General features: G+C 44.9%; 1 protein-coding gene across 2 annotated transcripts; it reads left to right on the plus strand.

Moving 5' to 3' along the window:
* Positions 1 to 16,799: 16,799 nt before the first annotated feature.
* Positions 16,800 to 19,199, plus strand: LOC133890772 (uncharacterized). Of its 2 annotated transcripts, none has more exons than XM_062331309.1 (2): positions 16,800 to 17,113; positions 17,629 to 19,199. In XM_062331309.1, the coding sequence occupies exon 2, from the start codon at positions 17,678 to 17,680 to the stop codon at positions 18,989 to 18,991; it is 1,314 nt and encodes a 437-aa protein (XP_062187293.1). In that variant the 5' UTR covers positions 16,800 to 17,113; positions 17,629 to 17,677; the 3' UTR covers positions 18,992 to 19,199. The 2 variants fall into 2 exon arrangements, with proteins under 2 accessions (XP_062187293.1, XP_062187294.1); XM_062331310.1 differs by lacking the exon at positions 16,800 to 17,113 and adding an exon at positions 17,124 to 17,479.
* The last annotated feature ends 1,754 nt before the right edge of the window (positions 19,200 to 20,953 follow it).

Genomic DNA, 20,953 nt, shown 5'->3' on the forward strand with positions numbered 1-20,953 from the left:
GATGTTTTAAGTAGCAAAGATAATCACATGGAACACTAGGTTTTGATGACATATTCTCACATTGCATTAGGTATTAATTTTTTTTTTTCACAAAACACTATGGTTTAGCCTAAACATTCTCACATTACATTAGGTTTTTCCTCTCATTGGCTTTGGACCCATATGATAGTCACACAGAAGTTTTGGATAGGTCACATGGGCTACCACATCTGTGTAGTCGATGTGAACAGCCGTCTGGTGCTTTCTGAAAATAAGTCTAAAATCTAGTGTAATATAACAATACGGCACCAAACCTAGTGTCTTGGTACAATTTTCTTAAAAGACAATGGTTAACTAATAGTACTCTAGCTTTCCCTTTTGCCACAGCTATAACAACTGCTGGATCTACAAGCGAGATACTCGCACTCAAGTTGCAATCAAGTACACGTTGACGTTGATGCGCCATCACTTACTTTCTTTTGGTCAGTCCATTACATCCATGCATGTGCGACTTCAACATCATGATGGAAGTTACACAAGCTAGCTTCAAAAGCCAGCTTTTGCTTGGCTTGTGAACTGAGATATTCAGGTTTTCCTTTAGGGCGCTAGAGTTTAGGCAATCCATCTTCACAGAAACAGAGTAGGTTGGAGCTCGGATTTAGCTAAACACAACTGCAGCAATTGTACTACTTTAGAAATTCCTAAGCTCTGAATAGATCCTGAGCAGATTATTCGATCACGTTAAGCAATGATTGGCATCTGCGTAAACGCTCTAAGTGCGCTAAACGGCGTCTAATGTACTGCTACGGTAGTTCAGGAAAAAAATAGAATACTACTCCGGCACGCCGCCGATCGAATAGTACAGAAATACAGCCAGCGCTAACGTTTTCTAACATGTATATGTTCCTGTATTCTCTTACTCTTTTGGATGTGTTTGATTACCTATATAAGTTTTTTAAGCTGTAAACTATATTATAAACGAGTAGAAGTAAGTTGAGTAAATACACTAACTTTGAAAAGAAGATTATTTGATTATCTTTATGGGTGAATGTAATGACCATGTGAAGGTGTTTAATTGCTGGTATGAACGGACGATGCACCTGAGACTAACAAGTGAGCCCGTTGCAGCACTGTAGCAGATGCAATACATCTATCGAGACAGGCTCCAAAGAGAAATTATATTCGACCACATTCACCAAGTCAGACTTCAACTGTATAATTACATCTACGGATAAAAAAAAAAACAATACATACAGATAATTAACAGATCTTCTCTATAAAAATATAGGTACAAATAGAACTAAAATACCTCTAACACAGACAACTAAACACACCTGGATGATGACCCCTCCATCCACCGTGAACATGCTTTGCAACGGACACATGTAGACGGTTGCAGAACCATTTCCAAGGAAGAAACGGTCTGAAAAGCTCGGCTGTCTGCTCATGGGCGCCACTACCATCTCCCGGGTCCCCACCCCACCGCACGCGGAATCCATCCATCTCGTAGAGGCGTCGAGCCGTCAACCGCACATGGGTCAGATTCGGTTTCCGCCGGCAGCTTACTCGATGACCAAACTTACCTTCAGCTTCTAGCTGTTGTGAAACCCTTTATCTAACGCTTTTTTTTTGGCTAATACCAAATCTTTAACGATCTAAATACGGTCATGTTCGCCAACAACCAGCTAAGCCATGTAACTTTTTTTAACCACTGTTGTCGGATTTGTTACCAACGTCTATGATCTGCAAAGTATCGGGCTTTCAACAAAAGATTGCCGAAGTATCCAGAGAAAGGGTAAAGAGAAAAAAAAAGATCAGCGCACCCGGGCAATGAAAGGATAAGGAGAAAAAAAAGATATTGAAAATATCCAGTAAGATCCACACGCGCCGAGCAGAGCCGATGCAGCACCCCACTTCATGTTATTGTTGCCTGCTAGATCCCGCGCACCGGCTCCAGACAGAATCTCATCTCTACTTAGCAAGGAACTAAAATACATGCACCAATTAGATCAGTAGCTCACCATTTAATCTGCTAACTGATTCATACACATGATGCAACGCCAGTAAGAGATAGATCAAGTTCACATACACAGCTTAGATGGTCATGTCCTGGCCCTGGATGGTGCGCACCATGGACAAGCCATGTTCGCTGCCTCGGTGGTTCCGGAGGAGACCGGTGGCAGCGCGAAGTGTCAACGAGCGGAGGGCACTAAACGAGGAGCTCGGGATCACACAGATGCAACGCGTAGGTGAGGATGAGGCAGCGAGAGTGGAAGGATCTAATGACCCTAGAGATGGTGAATAGGGTTCTAATCAAATTTTAAAATAACTATCGATTTCTACAATAAAGAACAGCCTTAGTTTAGAAGAAGGAAATGCAACTTGCTCAAGCAAGCAAGCTACAACATAGAGAACAAACAAGCAAGTATATAACTTAAGAGTAAATTACAGAATTGAAACTTGCATGAAAGTAGATGCTAGAAGTAAATTACGGAATAAAAAGAGAGTAGTGAAAGAGAATACTGATTTTTTCTGAGGTATAAAAAAGTTGTACTCTCCTCTAATCTTCGTTGAAACATCCAAATAATGATATCGCTCCTTCTTAAGTTACCAAGACTCAAGTGCTCATTAGTTATCATCACTTCTCTATCTCCGAATTAGCACACATCAAACCAAGTATAAGCTTTTCCTTAGGCTCCCACAAGAACTCTAAGAGCTCACCGAGAACACCTCCAATCTTCACGACCGGCTAGGTGTTGCCAACCACCAAGAGAACAAGTTAACTGGTTCACTTGATCCCTATTAAGCTTAAACAACAGCTAGATGCACACTCGCTATTTTTGAAGCACTAATGAAATCCTTAACCTTCAATTAGGGACTTGAAAATCAACACAAGTGCTCTCCCTTGCTTCTTGATGATACACACAGTGTATGAACTCCTCTAGATTGCAAGACAGACGAAAGAAACCGAGTGAGAGGGTATATATATAGGCTAGAGTTCCAAATCTAGCCGTTGCCCAACCACCTACACTTTGTATGAACACCGGATGGTCCAATGCACACACCATTGTACACACCAGACAATCCGGTGAGTAACCTTTTCTAAAAGCTAGCCTACCAGTTATCAGTAGCCATTGCCTGAAAAGTTCCGGTTTTCTTCGTACCACATCACCAGACAATCCGGTGAGTTCATTTCCCGTGCACCGAGACACCAAGTCTGAAAATGCTCCGGTGTGTTACACATCTCAACATCGGACCATCCAGTGCCTTGAATTCTAATTACTCCAAAAATTCCAACTTTCTGTTAAATGCTCCGGTTGTCATCTTCTTTGAACACCGAACAATCCGATGGACTTAACTTCAAATTTCCTCAGAAAATGTCCCTTCTCTTAAATACTCTGGTGCACATATTTACCATCACCAGATAATCGGTGAGATCATTCAGCCCTCCTTTATAGTACAATCAAAAGACTAGAAAGGAACATATATCTACTCTAAGTGTCCTTCATCATATTGTGACACTTAGAACTAGAAGATCCTTAATTTTGACATAAATGTCATTTAATCGTCCAATAAAAACTCATGAGGGATCAAGAAAACCGATACAATCACTGTGAATTAAGTTTTTTATTCCCTTCAAAATATACACGTTAATCACAATGATACGGTTATCATTAATCACCGAAACACTTACCACTTACTAGGGACCTAGATGCTACAATCTCCCCCTTTTTGGTGATTGATGACAACACAAATAGGAATATAAAGATATAAATCAAAGAACACCCTATCATACTAGGCAATTAATGACATATAACAATTAAGCAAGAGAAAGTCTAGCATTAGAGCAACCTATTATGCTAATAGAATAAGAATTAAAACTGAGCATGAATGGAAACACAGTGCGATGACAAGCGAAACACATCAATTAAGAATCAAATAGCTTGTCATTACATCAAAATCCATGAAGAACCAACATTCTGACCCTAAACTACGTAAGCTCCCCCTAAAGCTAAGAACTAGAAAGCTCACTAGCCACTCTACTATCTCTCTCCAACACAAAAGACTCCCCTTATCACCTAGACTCTCTCCCACTTTGGTATCTAAGCACCAAAAACAGTACACCCCTAGACATCTGAAGCTGGAGGAGAGGAGGAAGTAGGTGTTGCTGCTGACGGTAGCACCTTGAACTTTGAGCCTGAATCTGTATATGAATCTGGTAGCTCAACAATAGCGGGGTCAACAACGGCTTGAGGAGGCTGTACTGTCTATGTAGGGGCCTCTAAAGCTTGAGCTAGGGTGGAGCTGGTAGTGCCGGTACCCTAAGTAGCCATCTCCTGTAATGGTACATCGAGCTCCTTAAAAGCAGACTGAATGACAGGTGGAAACTGAACGAACGGCTGCTGAAATGGTACGGTCAGCTATGGTTAGTCCTGAAAATGAAGAGCGCCAAAAGTCAATGGTGTGTAAAGAGAAGGCAAGACTGGCCTTTGTGTCATCTCAGCAGATTGAGAAAAGATACCAGTGCTAAAGAGTGGTGACAGGTGAAAAGCTGACACTGGTGTACCCAAAAGATCACTGGCACAACGTGGGAGAGGACTAGGTGCTGGGGCTGGTGCCCGAGGAGCTACTAGCAGCTGAAGGCTTGATGCCTGAAAGAGAGAACCAAGACATCTGGATATGAATGTGAACATGCGGTCATTGTTATCTCTGTCAGCCTGAAGTGCTGCTAACGTGGCTTGCTGAAGCGACTGCATCAGCACAAGCTGCTGCTCCTGCTAGCGTAGCATGTCTACCTGTAACTTGGCCTGCTGGTCGGCCTAGCGTAGCATGTTTTCTTGTAATTTGGCCAGCTACTCAGCCTGGGCTGCCTGCTACTGTTGCATCTGTTGAAGGATGAGAACAAACTCTGACAGAGATGTAGCAGGGGCACGAAGGGCGCTGTCTCAGGTGCTGAAGTAACTATAGTAGTAGGAATAGTCTGAGAGGATCCTCTAGCCTCAGCGTCGTGTGACCTAGCGACCGATGAGAAATACTAGAGATCCGAAGAATGTGAGTCCTTGTAACTCAGGTGAAAAGTGTGCGGGAGCTCTACCTCAGCCTCTATAAGGGCCTAGTCCTCTTCTGCTACTCTCTCTCTCTCTCCCCCCCTCTCTCTCAGAGCAACTGGCACTTGCTCTTAAGTATGGAACATCGCACGCTAACCTCGATGTCTAGGTGTTATGGGAGCATATACACTGAAGTGCTTGGGATATTGCTCATATGCCTGAACAAACTCTGGGAACCTGACTGAATGTGCAAGCAAATAAGATATAAATGAGCATACGGCTGTTGTCTGGTCATGGTCATCCCCTCTACAATCACATCATCAATCTCACACAGGATCAGATCAACTATGTCAAAGCGCTGGTGAGTGAGTATAGATAGAATTAGCCACTACTGCAAGATAGTGATCGCCTCTTCATATCCAATCCTCAGGAATAGGCTGCGTCTCAAAGCTATGTGTAACGCATTTGCCTTAGGAATCATCATGTTTGGCACTCGGGGTGATCCTGGAACAATAGGTTGCCTGAAGATCGATCGGATCTCATCGTCTGTCGAGAACACTCCACCAATGAGAGGACGGCGGGGTGGCTGAGCATGAGGGTGTACTATCTTGTGCAAAGACCGAGAGCTCGCCTGAAGACCCAACGCCTCTAGAATGTTGTTCATGTAGAGTCTCCAACTCTCCCTCTCTCTCTCTCTCTCTCTCTCTAACATGAACTGTATGAAGTTCCTCTCGGGTTCTATCTAGACCGTGGCATAAAAGACTCTCACCCAATCCTCCACGTAACGACTCACTCCCGACAACAACTCTGCAAGCCTTGGAATAGATTCAAAGTGTGCTCTCATGTCCATACCTCGAGCTGCCAACTCCAAATAGTGCCAGTTGAGCTTCTTATGAACGCTCAAGCTAACCCCCCCTCTTGAGGTATGAAGCGTGAAAGCTATCAAGGAGAATCGTCCAAAATCTGGGGCTGACCCCCTCATCCCTCTACTGGGTGAACCACTCGACAATTGGTATGAATCAGAGCTTCTTGATCCTCAGGGACTTTTATGAAGCCAAGTCCAAAAGTCGAATCTCCCCCTGAGGCTGAGGCTCCTCTATCTACTATGTCTGCACTGTCTACTCTGTTTCAGACTCTAGCTAAGGCTCCTGTAGAGCCCTCTTCTGGCTCTCCTGGATGAATAGAGTCGAACCCAACCCAGTTGCCTGACGAGTGTGGGTGGATCGACGCGGCAGAGACACCTCTCCTCCTCTAATATGCAGTCCTCGCTCGCTAAGAAACAGGGGCATCAGCGGCTGCAATCGCCTGATCCCACTCCTTCTGCTCCTTTGACTAATTTTTCTTGGGCTGCTCGATGGCCTTGCACTTGTCGCAGCACTCACGACTCATCTAAAAGATCAAAGATGAATATATGGATGAGTGAGAGCTTCGAGTTTAGGAATTTTGAATGAATTTTGCCCGAATTTTGAGTCCTAAGCACAATTTTGTGGAGAGTTTAGATGACCATGCTATGAATTTATGTTTGCGACTCTAAATGAGGAACAATTGCATAGGATTAAACTTTAATTGAAGCAATTTGACTCGAATTTGCTTGAATTTGAATGAAATTTCATGGAATTTAAGTAAATTTGCGCTAGGGTTCTGCAAATCGAAGGAATCACCTTAGAAGAAGCCTCACCACGATGAATATGTGGATTTGATGACTGAAGGTGAGCTTGCTTGTAGGCGACGATGAGCTATGGCGGCGACAGTGCTGATTTCTTGCGATGGTAGCGGCTCTGGATGCTGTGAGTGTTGCGGCGGTGGCTGCTGTGGTGAGTTACGATGACAGTGAGGTGCGGCGACGGCACTAGGCTGTTAATATGAACAAGGGTTCCCGATCTTCCGAAAGGTTCTGGTAACTCTCGATTTGGTGGAAATGAGACACAAGTCGATCCGGCTTCCGAACAGCACGATCCGAAACCCCGCAATCGCAGCACCACGTCTCCTCTGGTTATCAACCGGCGTTGCACGGTTGACCTCGCCAAGAAGGCTAGAATCCTTGCCTGCGAATCGAAGAACACAAGCAAGAACAAGGAAGAATGCAACCAAATTGCAGATGAATGATTAATCTCACGAGTTGGGGTCTCACAACCGATGAAACGGCGAAACTGTTCTTGACAGAATAATCTAAGCAAAACCCAACCCTAATTAGGGCGGCGGCTACTGTATATAAAGGATTAGGGTCGGCCAAGGACCCCTGGACGTGTCCCTAATGGACTCCAGCACGATACATGGCCCAACGGACCAAAAACGGTGACGCAGCACCGGGATAGATTCTGGACGCTGACTTGTTTCGACGTTTCCCGTTGACTCAGAAGGAATTTGGACCTCAAACCAACGCCATTGGTTTCCTTATGAAATTATCTTTCCAACCATGTGTGAATCGTCGAAAACGGAGTCCGGATGCGTCCTGGACGTCCGTTTTACTGCTCACTGGTCCCGGAGGTCGAGGCTGATTCGGACTCGAGTTGGACTGGACCTCCTGCTGTTGTTGGACGTCCTAGCTGCTCCTCCACGCCTCCAAGCCTTCCTCTATGTATCTCCTTGTCCTCTCCATGATTCCTAACCAACACATAATCATTAGGTAGTAATCTATTCGCAAAATTATATAAAGAGTTGCTTAGGAACGAGCTCACCTCTAAATTTAATTGTCGTGCGCGAGCTCTTGTGATTGGACCTTGAAAGTTCAATGGAGGATCATTGTATGTATCCGAGGGAGTGATGTCCTCATCAGCTGTGGTGCTAAGGCTACTGAGCGGAGATGCTGGCCGGTGGCGGTGGACGGCGAGGTGGCAAGAACGGCGACTCGGCGGCGCAAAAGATCTGGGAAGGAGAAAGATGACCGAGTGAAGTAGTTAAATGACATGTGGGTCCTGCCGAAAACTCAATTGTTCCGATGATTGGCCAAGTGACCACTGGACAAAGCACCGCTCCATTTAACAGAACATCTGAAAATTTGCTCCAACTCAAAAAGTGAACACCGGATAGTCCGACGACTGAGCATACTGAGCACTGAATCATTTTTTACTTAAATATCCACTATACACACCGGATGGTCCGGTGTGGAAAAATTTGAACCCGTTGGACTATTTCAGACCAAATGAATTTCTCTGCCACTGACACAATCACCGGAAGGCCCAGTGAGGCGATCTGAGGAAGCACCAAACAAATTTTCTGAGACCTTAGCAACGCTGACAACCAGAGCACTGGATGGTTTGTTGAGAGGAAACTAAAGATCACCGGACCATCTGGTGAGAAGGAAAGAATTCAGCTGAACTAAAATCTCACGCTGAGTCCAAATGTCAAATAACCACTCAACAAAAACACATGTTTGGACCAGTTTGAGTAAAATCTTACCCTCTCAAACACTCATTTTCAAATTTTTACCAAACAACCATCTTATAATAATTTTGAAATAGGAATAAAAAACCAAAGAAAGGAGAAAGAAAACTCCAAGGAAATGTCTGAGCCATATTTCCTATGAATTCAAATATTAAGGCTTTAAATCCGCTAGGACATGATTCAATAGACATTAAGCACTTACATTTGTCTAATCAAATTGATAGAAGTGTATGTTCACATGGAAAACGAATAACAATCTCAAAGAGCAATATTCTCCTTTGTGATCTCTACCTCTAATGCACATGCAATGCATAACAAGTGAATGAATTTAAACGTGAGTGCAAATTATATGGCATGTGAATGCATAGCAATAAAATAAACTATCTTTTCATATTACTTCCCTTCTCAACCTTCTTGAGAAGGTTAGACAAGCGCCTATCATGATGTGCATCTATATGATAAGGACATCACATGATGTTAGAAGCATCTAAAACGTTTAGCTCACTTTGGTAACCTACTAAATTTGGCTTCATCTAGAGGTTTAGTAAAGATATCCGTCAATTCATCTTTCGACCTTATACCACTAAGTGATATATCATTTTTAGCCACATGGTTTCTAAAGAAGTGATGATGGATATCTATGTGCTTTGTGCGATAGTGTTGAACCAGATCAATAGTAAGTTTTTCGGCACTCTCATTGTCACAAAGGAGTGAAACCTTCGCTAGATTTATACAAAAGTCTAGTAAGGTTTGCTTCATATAAAGGATTTGTGCACAACATGCTCCAGCAACTATATATTCGGCTTCTGCGATTGACAAGGCTACATAATTTTGCTTCTTAGAAGACCAAAAAACAAGAGACCGCCCTAGCAAGTGGCACTCACCCGAAGTACTCTTACGATCCACATGGCATCCAGCAAATACCGAATCTGAGTAACCCAAGAGTAGGAAACTAGCACCTTTGAAATACCACAAACCTATGCTAGGTGTATGCTTAAGATATCTTAAGATTCTTTTTATGATGCTAAGATGAGATTCTTTAGGATTAGCTTGAAAGCAAGCGCACATGCATACACTAAGCATTATATGAGGCCTAGATACGGTAAGGTAAAGGAGAGATCCAATAATAGAATAGTAAAGCTTTTGGTCAATCAATTTACATGATTCATCCAAGTCGAGATGTCCATCAGTAGTGTCGGAGGATGAACTCCTGTCGCAGGGATCCCGAGAGACCCCTTTTTAGAGATTCGGCTGGGGGGATGATCCTGAACGAGCTTGTCGGGGAAATAAATGGGAACAGAAATAAATGCAGTGGTTGGTGGTGGGAGATGATCGACCTAGTGCAAGAAAGATGGGTGCGTCGGGGTTTAGACAGGTTCGGGCCGCACGGAGGCGTAACACCCTACTCCTGTGTGAGTGCTATACCTTTCTTTGAAGGGAATTCTTTAAGGATGTATCTGGTTACAGGGGTGAGCTGCTTACAGAGAGCTTGAGGCTCTCTGTTCTAGCTTGGTTTGAGCTAGTTTGTGATGTTCTTCGCCTTTTGATCTGGGCTTCCTTGCCTTGTTCACCTTGTTTTTCCGTCTGTCTCCTCTTTTTTTCTTGAGTTCTCCATCCTTTCCTTTTATAGGCGCGCTGACCTCGACTTATCCAGAATGGGAAAGAGGGGGCGCAAATACCAAGGCGCCACGGAGAAAGGCGTCATCATTCCGTCTTGGCGAAGTGACAGGGGCGGTGAAAAATTGCGGCGTGCATCCGACCACCCGCCACTGCGGAGGTCCTCCGGCGCCATTAAGAGGGCCCACCGGGCAGCCGCAGAGGTTCCCGGTGCGCCCACCCTGTCTTGCACTTCTGCCGGGGCAGGGTGGCAGGCGGAGTGCTTCGATTCTGGCAATGTTATCCTGAGGCACCTGGGTGAACCCGGACGGGACCCGTGCATTTAATGGACCCACGCCCCCCTGCCAGAGCATGGCAGGGTCTGACACTAGGGCGTGGGCAGCTGAGATTGTCAGGATGTCAGGATGTCGGGCCGTGCGTGCCTATTAAATGCGGCATTGGGCCTTTGACTGGTTGACACCCCGACGACGGGACCATTCGGGTCGTCGGACGATCTTGCGCGAACCTTCGGGGAACCGAGTCCTCGGGGGCTGCCACGTGCAGCCCCGAGCACTCTCTCCCGAGCACTGGGGGAAACCTTCGGGGAACCGAGTCCTCGGGGGCTGCCACGTGCAGCCCCGAGCACTCTCTCCCGAGCACTGGGGGAAACCTTCGGGGAACCGAGTCCTCGGGGGCTGCCACGTGCAGCCCCGAGCACTCTCTCCCGAGCACTGGGGGAAAACTTCGGGGAACCGAGTCCTCGGGGGCTGCCACGTGCAGCCCCGAGCACTCTCTCCCGAGCACTTCCTTCCCGGTACTTGGACTCCGCGGATCATCGGGAAACTGGGGTGCTCGGGAACCAGAGGCGGCGGCCCCGAGCACCTTCTCCCGGGACTTTAGCTTCTTCTTATCTCGCGGGGCGGACCTCGCGGGATGGTGACGCGTGGCGGATGGTTCTTGATACACCGACAAGTAGGCATTGGAGTCTTGATTAGCTTGCAATCATTCATCTTGAATTTCTTAAGAATATCCTTCGTGTACTTCTCTTGATGGATGAAAGTCCCTTCCTTCAATTGCCTGATTTGAAATCCAAGTAGTTGAACTCACCAATCATCGATATCTGAAACTCTCTTGACATCAAGTCACCGAATTCCTTGCAAAATTTCTATTAGTTGAACCAAAGATTGTATCATCAATATAAATTTGACAAAGAAAGATCTCATTGTCGATGATCTTTGTGAATAATGTGGTGTCCACCCTCCCGATCTTGAATACTTGATTGACGAGAAAGTCGCGTAGGCGCACATACCAAGCTCTTGGAGCTTGCTTGAGTCCGTAGAGTGCCTTGTGCAACCTATAGACATGATTAATATATATATATATATATGGTCTTCAAAACTGGGTGATTGTTCAACATATACAAGTTCATTTATAAAATTTAAAAATACACTCTTCACATCCATTTGATAAAGCTTTATATTATGATACGAAGCGAATGCAAGAAGGATATATATGGCTTCAATCCTTGCCACGGGAGCAAACATTTCGTCGAAATCCAAGCCTTCCACTTGTGCGAAACCTTGAGCGACTAATATTGCCTTGTTGCAAACCACCACACCGTTTTTGTCTTGTTTGTTGTGGAAGACCCACTTGGTTTCAATGACATTCTTGTCTTGAGTCCTCTCTTCAAGAATCCAAACTTCATTACAGGTGAAGTTATTGAGTTCTTCTTGCATTGCCATCATCCAATCTGAATCATTGAGTGCTTTATCTACATTAGTGGGTTTCGCATAAGAAACAAATGAGTAATGTTCACAAAATGAAGCGTATTGACGAGAACAAGTTCTTACTCCCCTCGATTGACTCCCAATGATCAAATCAATTGGGTGATCCTTTGAGATATGTGTTTGCTTCACTTGCGGTTCTTATGGTTTGTCTTGCGGTTGTCCAACATCTTGAGTTTGAGTTTGAGCTTCCTCTTGAGAGATTTGTACATCATATAATGGAAGAGGTTGTTCATCCTTTTCTTTATCTTGATCCACTTGGGGCGCCAAGAAAGTGTGTGGAGTGAAAGTAGAAGGTATGTCTTCATCATCCTCCTTAGGCTTGATATCCCTAATGACCATCTTCTTTATCACTTCTCTCAAGGGTTTATCACCTACATCATCACAAGCAATACCTTCTCCTTGAGAGAAATTAGATTCATCAAACTCCACATCACATGTTTCTTCAACAAAACTGGTGGCATTGTTGGATACTCTATATGCTTTGGAGTTAGAGGCATAACCAACAAGAAAGCAGATATAACAACAACGCTCAAACTTTCCTAGGTGTTCTCTCTTTTTGAAGATAAATCACTTGCAACCAAACACCTAAAAGTAGGAGATATTGGATTTCTTCTCATGAGATGCTTGTATGGCATCTTCTTCAATAGTCAGTGGAGGTACACTCTATTTGAAGCATGGCGTGCTGTGTTGATTGCTTCCACCAAAACTTCTCTGGCGTACCATAATCATCCAACATAGCTCTTGCAAGTGTGATCAATGTCTTATTCTTTCTCTCCACCATGCCATTTTATTGAGGGGTGTAGGTTGATGAAAACTCATGCTTGATGCCTCTTTCTTCACAATATTCTTTAACTTGAGTATTTTTTAACTCTGTCCCGTCGTCGCTTTGGACCTTCACTAATGTGGCTTCAAACTCATTTTGAGCCATCTTTGCAAATTTCTTGAACATTCCAACAGTCTTGCTCTTGTCATCTAGAAAAAAAGTCCAAGTGTATTTTGTATAATTATCAACAATGACAAAGCAATAGAGATTGCCACCAAGACTTTTGTAGGTGGTTGGTCTATGTGTAGTAGCTCCAAGGGTCTTGATGTAGACATTATCACCTTGTAAGGATGTGAGCTTGCAACTTGCTTTCCCGCTTGGCATATGCTACACAACTTGTCCATCTCGAAGCTCACGTCCTTCAAACCAACCACCAATCAATTCTTGAATGCCTTCTTGAGTTGGTTTATTCTAATATGTGCAAGTCGATGATGCCAAAACCAACACAAAGATATCTTGGTGAAGAGGCATGCTGTCAAACTAGCTTCATTAGATGAAAAATCCACAAGATATATATATGCCAATGTCTAGAGCCTTTAAAGATTAGATCATTAGGCTTCTTGCTAGTAATGAAAACATCAACATCACTAAAAAGACATGTGAAGCCTAAATCACATAATTGAGCTACGAAAAGTAAATTGTAACTAAAAGACTCAACTAAAAGTACATTAGAGATAGAGAGATCATTGGGGATTGCCACCTTACCCAAACCTACCACATTTGCCTTTGAATTATCATAAAATGTGACATTGTTATGTCTGCCTACTTTATCTTCTAATGAGGTGAACATCTTTACATTATCGGTCATATATTGTGTACATCCACTATCAAGCACCCAATGCTTACCATTGGTTTTGTAGTTCACCTACACACATGAGATCAAACCTTTTGTTTAGGTACCCAAACAAGTTTGATATCTTTGACGTGAATCACAAGAGCTTTTGGCATCCGTAGTTACCTATGAAGCCTTTCCTTAGCTTGAATTCTAATGAATTTTTCCATTCTTTTTCACTTTTAAATTTATGCAATAAGAAATTGCTATTGTTGAAGGTGGATTTTTATTTAGAAGGCAAAGGAGAGATTTTTAAGGAATTGAACACTCCCTTGTACGGTGACTGGTGACTTTGCAATATTGACAATAGAAGCCAACTTTCTTGATGAAGCACTTGTTGATATCCGGTGACTTGATAAAGTCTTCCACTAGGTTTAAGAAACAACCAAAGCCTCTCTTGTTGTAGTACATAGCATTCTTCATGAGAATTTCCTTGCACTTGTACTCCTCTTTAGTCAACCGGGCCACACATGAGTTGAGACTCGTAATCTCATTTATAAGTTCTTTCTCCCTTGTATGGTTAGTCTTAAAAGATGATAGGTTATCATATGAAGACGAGCATGGTATTTCAAGGAAATCATCATAAGAAGTAGATGTATTGACCTTAACTACTTCAATAGTAGGCACTTCATTTAAGCTAGGATCAATAGCATCATAAGCAAGTTCAAATTCTTAATACTTGCATTTTAAGTACATATGCTCAAGTTTTAGCTTCCTATTACTAGCCTCAAGTAATTTGCTAGAAGTAACTATTTCATCATGTTTCTTATGCAAATCATTATACTTAGTAAGTAATTCATCATGATTAGAGCTAAGTTTGGCATTGATATTCTTAAGAGACTTAATCTTAGCTTTTTGCTTCTTGATGATAGTAACATAGTCATTCAACTTAATCTTAGCTTTTTGCTTCTTGATGATAGTAGCATAGTCATTCATTAGTTTAGATAGATCACTAAGAGATAGACCATCATCATCGCTACTACTATCATCATCACTACTCACCTTGTTACCTTTTGCCATAAGGCATGTATGTGGTGGTGGAAGCAATGGTTCTTCATTGGTGATGGCGAGGTCCACGAAATCATTGTCTTCATCATCAGTTGAATCATTGCTTGAGCTTTCGCCGGAGACCAATGCACAAACAATATATGCCTTGTGACCTCCACTCTTCTTGTTAAAAAACTTCTTTTTTGAATGCTTATCTTGGCTCTTTTTCTTGTGCTTGTCCTCATCCTCACTTGCTTCAATCTTCTTGCCCTTGTTCTTGCTCTTTTTGTTGGGATGAGGGCAATCATATGATATGTGGCCAAAATCACCACAATTGTAGCACCTCTCCTTCTCTCCGCTACCGAATTTGCCAAATTTCTTTGGAAGAAATTTGTTCTTCTTTGATCATAGTTGTAGCCCTTCTTGTTGAACTTGGAGATCATCCTTATAGGTCTTCTCATGAGAAGGGAAAGCTCGGTGTCGGAGTCAGAGTCATCATTATCTTCATCACTTTCACTTGACGATGAAAGCTTGATCTTTTTCTTCTTCTTGTCACTTTTTGCCTTGAGAGCAAGGTTCTTCTTGGTTGAGGATTTTTCTTGATCACCAAATAAGAACATCTAATGAGCTCTTATCTTTCCAACGGCATCGATGACGGTTATATTATTGATATCCCGCTCATGAAGAAGGGATATGATAATATTGTATTGTGGCTTAGGAAGCACCATCAATATCCTGCGAATAATGTTTTCTTGAGACAATTGAGTTAGTTCAAGAGAATTAATTTCTTCCAAAAGCATATTCATGCGAGAGTATATGTCATTGCGTAGCTCATTAGGAAACATTTTGAATTGATTGAGAGTGTTCATTAGCACATGATATCTCTCCTTCCGGATTTTCTTAGACCCTTCATGAATTCTACAAAGTCCGGTTCAAATATCATGAGCTAATTCCTTACTCCTCACTCTAAAAAAGAACTCTTCACTAATTCCCTCAAATATGGCATTTCTAGCTTTATCATTCCACATAACTTGTTGCTTAAAAAATGGTTGATCAAACTCAATAGAGGTAGTAAGCCAAACTTTGGGGAAAATCACCTCAAGATAGCTCGCTATGCGAACTTTCTAATAAGCAAAGTTCTTTTCCTCAAATTTTGGCACACTACCACCATTCCCCGAGGCTATTGTTCTAGGATTTTAAGCTTATCAAGAGCACGAGACTCTGATATCAATTGAAAGGATCTAATGGCCCTAGAGGTGAATAGATCTCTAATCAAACCTTAAAACAACTATCGATTTCTAGAATAAGGAGCAGCCTTAACCTAGATTAAGGAAATACAACTACTCGAGCAAGTAAGCTAGAACATAGAGAACAAATATGCAAGCATATAACTTAATAGTAAATTGCGAAATTGAAATTTGCATAAAAGTAGATGCTAGAAGTAAATTGCGGAATAGAAAGAGAGTACGGAAATATGACACCGATTTTTTGTCGATGTATCGAAGAGTTGACACTCTCCTCTAATCCTCGTTAGAGCATACATACAAAAATATCGTCCCTCCTTGAGTCAACAAGACTCAAATGCTCACCAATAATTGTCACTTCTCTATCTTCAAATTAACGGACATCAAACTAATTACAAACTCTTTCTGAGGCCTACACGCGATGCGCTTGGTGAGAGCGTCAACCCGGCCCCACGAGCTAGGCTACGCAGACCCACTCGTGAACTTGCTGGTTCGTGATGATAGCGGACGAGAAAAAGGAGTGAGATGATATCCGCTTGTAGGCCGGCACAAAACCCAGTGACAAAGCTTTAAGGTAAGAGCTAAGCCGACGAGGGTTCGATCCTCGAACTGCATCTAGTTTTGAGTCTTCAATAAATACTGTACATATTTTGCACTGTTAAAAAAATGATATCCACTTTGGAAACCCTGCGCAAGCGTGCGAGCACGAGCGCTCGAGCGGGCGAGCAGGATAGCCGGCCACGGCACGCGCCCACCCATCCCCACCCGCTCGCGGCCGCAGCAGCACAGCCCCCAGACCGTTCGCTCGTTCCCCTCCGATTAGAAAAACGCCGTCTGCCATCAAAAGCCGGCCACGTCCCGCAGGTGGACGCACGCCATTGGCTGGCCCCGCCACGCGCTGCCGGCACAAGGCGCCAAGCCGAGCGCGGCAGCGGCGCAAAGACACCTTGACTTTTCGGGCTGCCACGACAGGAGAAAAACTGCAAAGTGCACCCCGCTGCGCTCACCGGCTCACCGCCGCTTTCTGCGACCCCTTTCGCGTCCTTTCCTCGCACCCGTACATGCGCCTGCGCCTGGCCCTTTAACCCAGAAGATTTTCAAAGCATTTCTTTACGTGCATAGTAGGCTGATTGCTAAGCGTGCGGTCGCAATACGATTAAGGGGAGATTGGCGCCATTGAATACTGCTCTACTCACCATGCAGTCCTACGCTAACGCTACGGCCAGGCCAAACAAGGCAAGAAAAGCAAGCTTAGTTAGGTAAAGGGGTAGAAAAAGGCGAAGCGAGCTAAAAAAAAATCTACTTCCCCTAATCTCCTTTGGTGTTATATCCTCGAGCCCCCCCCCCCCCCACCAGCCTGCCGCTCGCTCTCATCCGCTTGATTCCACTGGCTCTGCTTCGTTCGTCCCTCTCGAGCAGCACGGACAGACAAGGTAAGCGGCATCACGGATCCTTCAATTCCCCCTCCTGCTTTGAGTTTGACATGAGATCTCCCTGCTTGCCTTTCCTTGCTCCGCTTTGCTGGGATTTGAGCTCTCTTTCTTGCGCTTTCCCTTTTATTGGGATGGAAACCTACGCATCGCTGGTCGCCCTTCTCTCTGGTGCTTGCAGCAACTAGTACTCTAGTAGCGAGTCTCTTTGGCCGGAGCTTCAGTGGGTTCTGCTAGTATTTTAGTTCGTGCAGTTTGAGTGGTTGCGTGGTTTAATCGAGTAGGAGTAGGAGGGATCAATCCGCCACCAGTCTGTTCAAGATCCTTGTGGAGCTGGTGCGCAGTTCCGGTTTGGCTCGGCGTACAGTAGTAAGCATCTGCCGACAGCTTCTCTTCACCTACTCCCGGATTTTGACTATGCAGCTGCCCCTCCCACCGGTTCTGAATTCCGTAGAAGAAAATCGACGCGATCTTATTATACGGGTTTCGTCTGATTAGTTGCTTCCTCTTGGTTGCAGTTGCAGAGTTGAAGACTTGGAACTTTGGAAGTAGAGGTGTGTTCTTGTCATGGAGCCGCAGCAGCAGAAGGGAGCGGTTTCTGCGCCGGCGGCCGCCGCGAACGGGAGCGGGGAGCTGATCGGGTACGTCGACGTCCACGTGCGGAGCGCGCGGGACATCCAGAACATCTGCATCTACCACAAGCAGGACGTGTACGCGCGGGTTTCGCTGCCGGGGGAAGGCGCGCCGGTGGCGTCCACGCAGGTCGTCAACGGCGGCGGCCGCAACCCGGTGTTCGACCAGTCGCTGCGTCTCGGCGTGCGCGCAGGGGACGTCGACGCCGCGCTCCGGTGCGAGGTGTGGATGCTGAGCCGGGTCAAGAACTACCTGGAGGACCAACTGCTGGGGTTCGCTCTCGTGCCGCTCCCGGAGGTCGTCGCCGCCGATGGCGGCACGCTCGCCCGCGAGTTCCCGCTCACCACCAGCGACCTCTTCCAAACCCCCTCGGGGTTCTTGCAGCTCGAACTCTCCTACATCGGGGTGGTGCCTGAGGTTGTGCCCATCTCGCCGACGCCGAAGCCGGCGCTGGCCGACCCGGAGGAGGCGGAGAACGCCGCCGCCAGCGCTGGCACGGGGAACGGGAAGGAGTACGAGAAGATCGAGTTCCCCGACCTGAATCTCGTCGATGAGAACGAGATCATGGTCTCGGAATACACCGGCCTGCCTTGCACGGCCATGGAGCCGCAGAGCTCCGAGAGCCTGCTGACCTCGGAGGACGGGGACGGCGCCTCCACCGTGAACCACGACGCCGGCGTGCGCCTCGTGGAAAGCTTCTCGACGGATAACAGCACCGCCGACTCGGTGGGCGCCTTCCGGAGCGACACGCCTGTCAGCAGCGTGTCCACCACGGAGTCCCCCGCCGTCGCCGCGGTCCCGGCCACCCCTCAGTCAAACTCGGAGCCGTCCGAGAACGCCCACTCGTCAGCAGAGCAGAAGGAGAAGGCGGTGTCGGAGGCTGCAGACGCGGAGGTCGATTCGTCCCGCACCGTTCAAGGGAGCCGGGCGGTGAACTCGCCCGGCACCGTGTCGGAGACCGCGGTGGACAAGCCGGTGATCAGCGTCAACATCGAGCAGGAGGTGGTGGTCGACCAGAACCAGATCATGGACATGTACATGAAGAGCATGCAGCAGTTCACGGATTCGCTGGCCAAGATGAAGCTTCCCCTGGATATGGACAACGGCAGCGAGAAGAGCGGCGGCACCGCGGCCGCCTCCGACGCAGACACCAGTGGTGCCGACTCGAGCGCGGTGAAGAAGCCGACGGCCGGGCAGCAGGAGAAGCCGTCTCCCAAGGTGTTCTACGGAAGCCGGGCTTTCTTCTAATCTTGGCCGGCTGGATCACCTGAAGCACCAGCCACCGAAATGAATCAGCAAAGAGATGGCATTTGCAGTCGTCTCAGCTGAACTTTAGTAGCGCAGACGAATAACACCTTCTCATGCTGTTCTAGATTTTGTCAGACCGGAATTTAGTTGCTCTTTCTTAATGTACCAGTCAGTACTTGATGAAAAATGGTTTGGTTTCTTTGTTTCAGTAACGAGTTCTAGCTTCTTGAAGTTCTTATCAATGTTCATCAGTGATCTTTATTTGCCTACGTTCCGTACAGTGCCGGCTGGTAGATCGGTGGATTTGTGAATTCTGAATGGTGCAACACAGGTACCAGTCTGCCAGATTCGCGGCTGCAACAGACTGAGATGGTGGGGAGAACTGCCGCAAAAATTAAAAATAGATAACATATGCAACTATATATTTAGCACTTGTATTGGCATCTTAAACATAGAAAAGTTGATTTTGGTAATTAAGATACCGAAAAATGATGGATCTCATCTATATTCGGTACTTAAGTGCCGAATATAGTATCGTTCATCGTATTTGACATCTCATATGTATAAAATGTCGTGTATGTGCCAAATATAGTGCATTTTCGACATTGAATATGGCATCGTTCATCGTATTTGGTATCTTATATACCGAAAACGACGTGTATGTGCCGAATACAGTGCGTTTTCGGCACCTGAGGCGAATTTAGGAGCCGAAAACGCACTGTATTCGGCATATACATGACGTTTTCGGCACATGAGGTGCCGATACGGTGAACAATGCCGAATATAAGCTGGACCTATCGTTTGTTGATGCCTCAGATACTGGAATCAATTTTTCGATATTTGAGGTGTCTAATACAGGTGCTAGATTTGCAAATGTCACACCTCAAAATTTCTATTTTGGGTTGTGAGCGTTTTAAAACAATAAAATAATATTTTTCTTGAAATTTGAAAGCTTTTCCAAAATTTTGTTTAGAGTTTAAAAAATTGTTTCGTGTGATGAAAAATGTATTTATAAAATATTAGAATAGGTTAAGGAATTTTAAGATTGGATAAATCTTTGTTCCATTTTTCTCACCTTATCCAAAAATCCTCTATGAAAAATCTTATCTCGCATCATTTTGATCCAACCCAGCGTGCACTACTTTTCCTCAATGTTTTTCTCTCTAGCCTGTGGCTCCAAACCAACATCAAGCCATCAACCTTGCATCACGTTGGATTGCTAGCATGACGGCACACATGTGCGCTAAAGCCAGCCCAAACTAGCTCTATTGCATGTGCATGTACCTGATCGTTTTATCCACTTCTAAATGATGTCGTCCTTTCGCCTAGCAACCAAGGTCGGCCAGCAAAGCTCGATTTAGTGCTCAATAAAGACGCATTGACATTCATTTATCATCTTTCAATTTATAGCAATTCATAGTGGAAACCGCCGTTTAAATAGCCATAATGGCAATTGAAGCCGGCTACCAGTTACTCCTCGTCATCAACCTTATCTTCTCATGCAGTTTCGGAGTTCAATACGGCCTCAAATGCAAATCTTAACCATACCAAAGTTGTAGGTCTTGTCGAGAGCTTCCATTTGAAACTATGGAAGTCCCCTTTTGGGTAATGGATCTAGGAGTTATGACCTCCGAAATCAGTGCTGCGCAGATAAGTTTGATTTCAAACGGTTTATCTTATGGTGCATGTTTTGAAAATTAAGATGGCGTTTTCATAAGTTCTAATGAATACCAAAGTTTTAGATCTTTTCGAGTACTACAATTTAGAGTCTAGAAACATCCAATTTGGAGTCCGGACGATGGAGATATTATCCTCGGAATAGAAAGCTGTGGAAAAGGAAACCGTAACCGACTCGAACTTGAATCCGATTCGTGTTCGGCTTTGACTCCACCTCAACCAGCCACCCCTAACCCTATAAATAGGAGTTTCACATCCTCTCATATCCCTATTCCATTCCCTTAA

Source organism: Phragmites australis, chromosome 14 (genome assembly GCF_958298935.1).
Source record: "Phragmites australis chromosome 14, lpPhrAust1.1, whole genome shotgun sequence".
NCBI lineage: Eukaryota > Viridiplantae > Streptophyta > Magnoliopsida > Poales > Poaceae > Phragmites > Phragmites australis.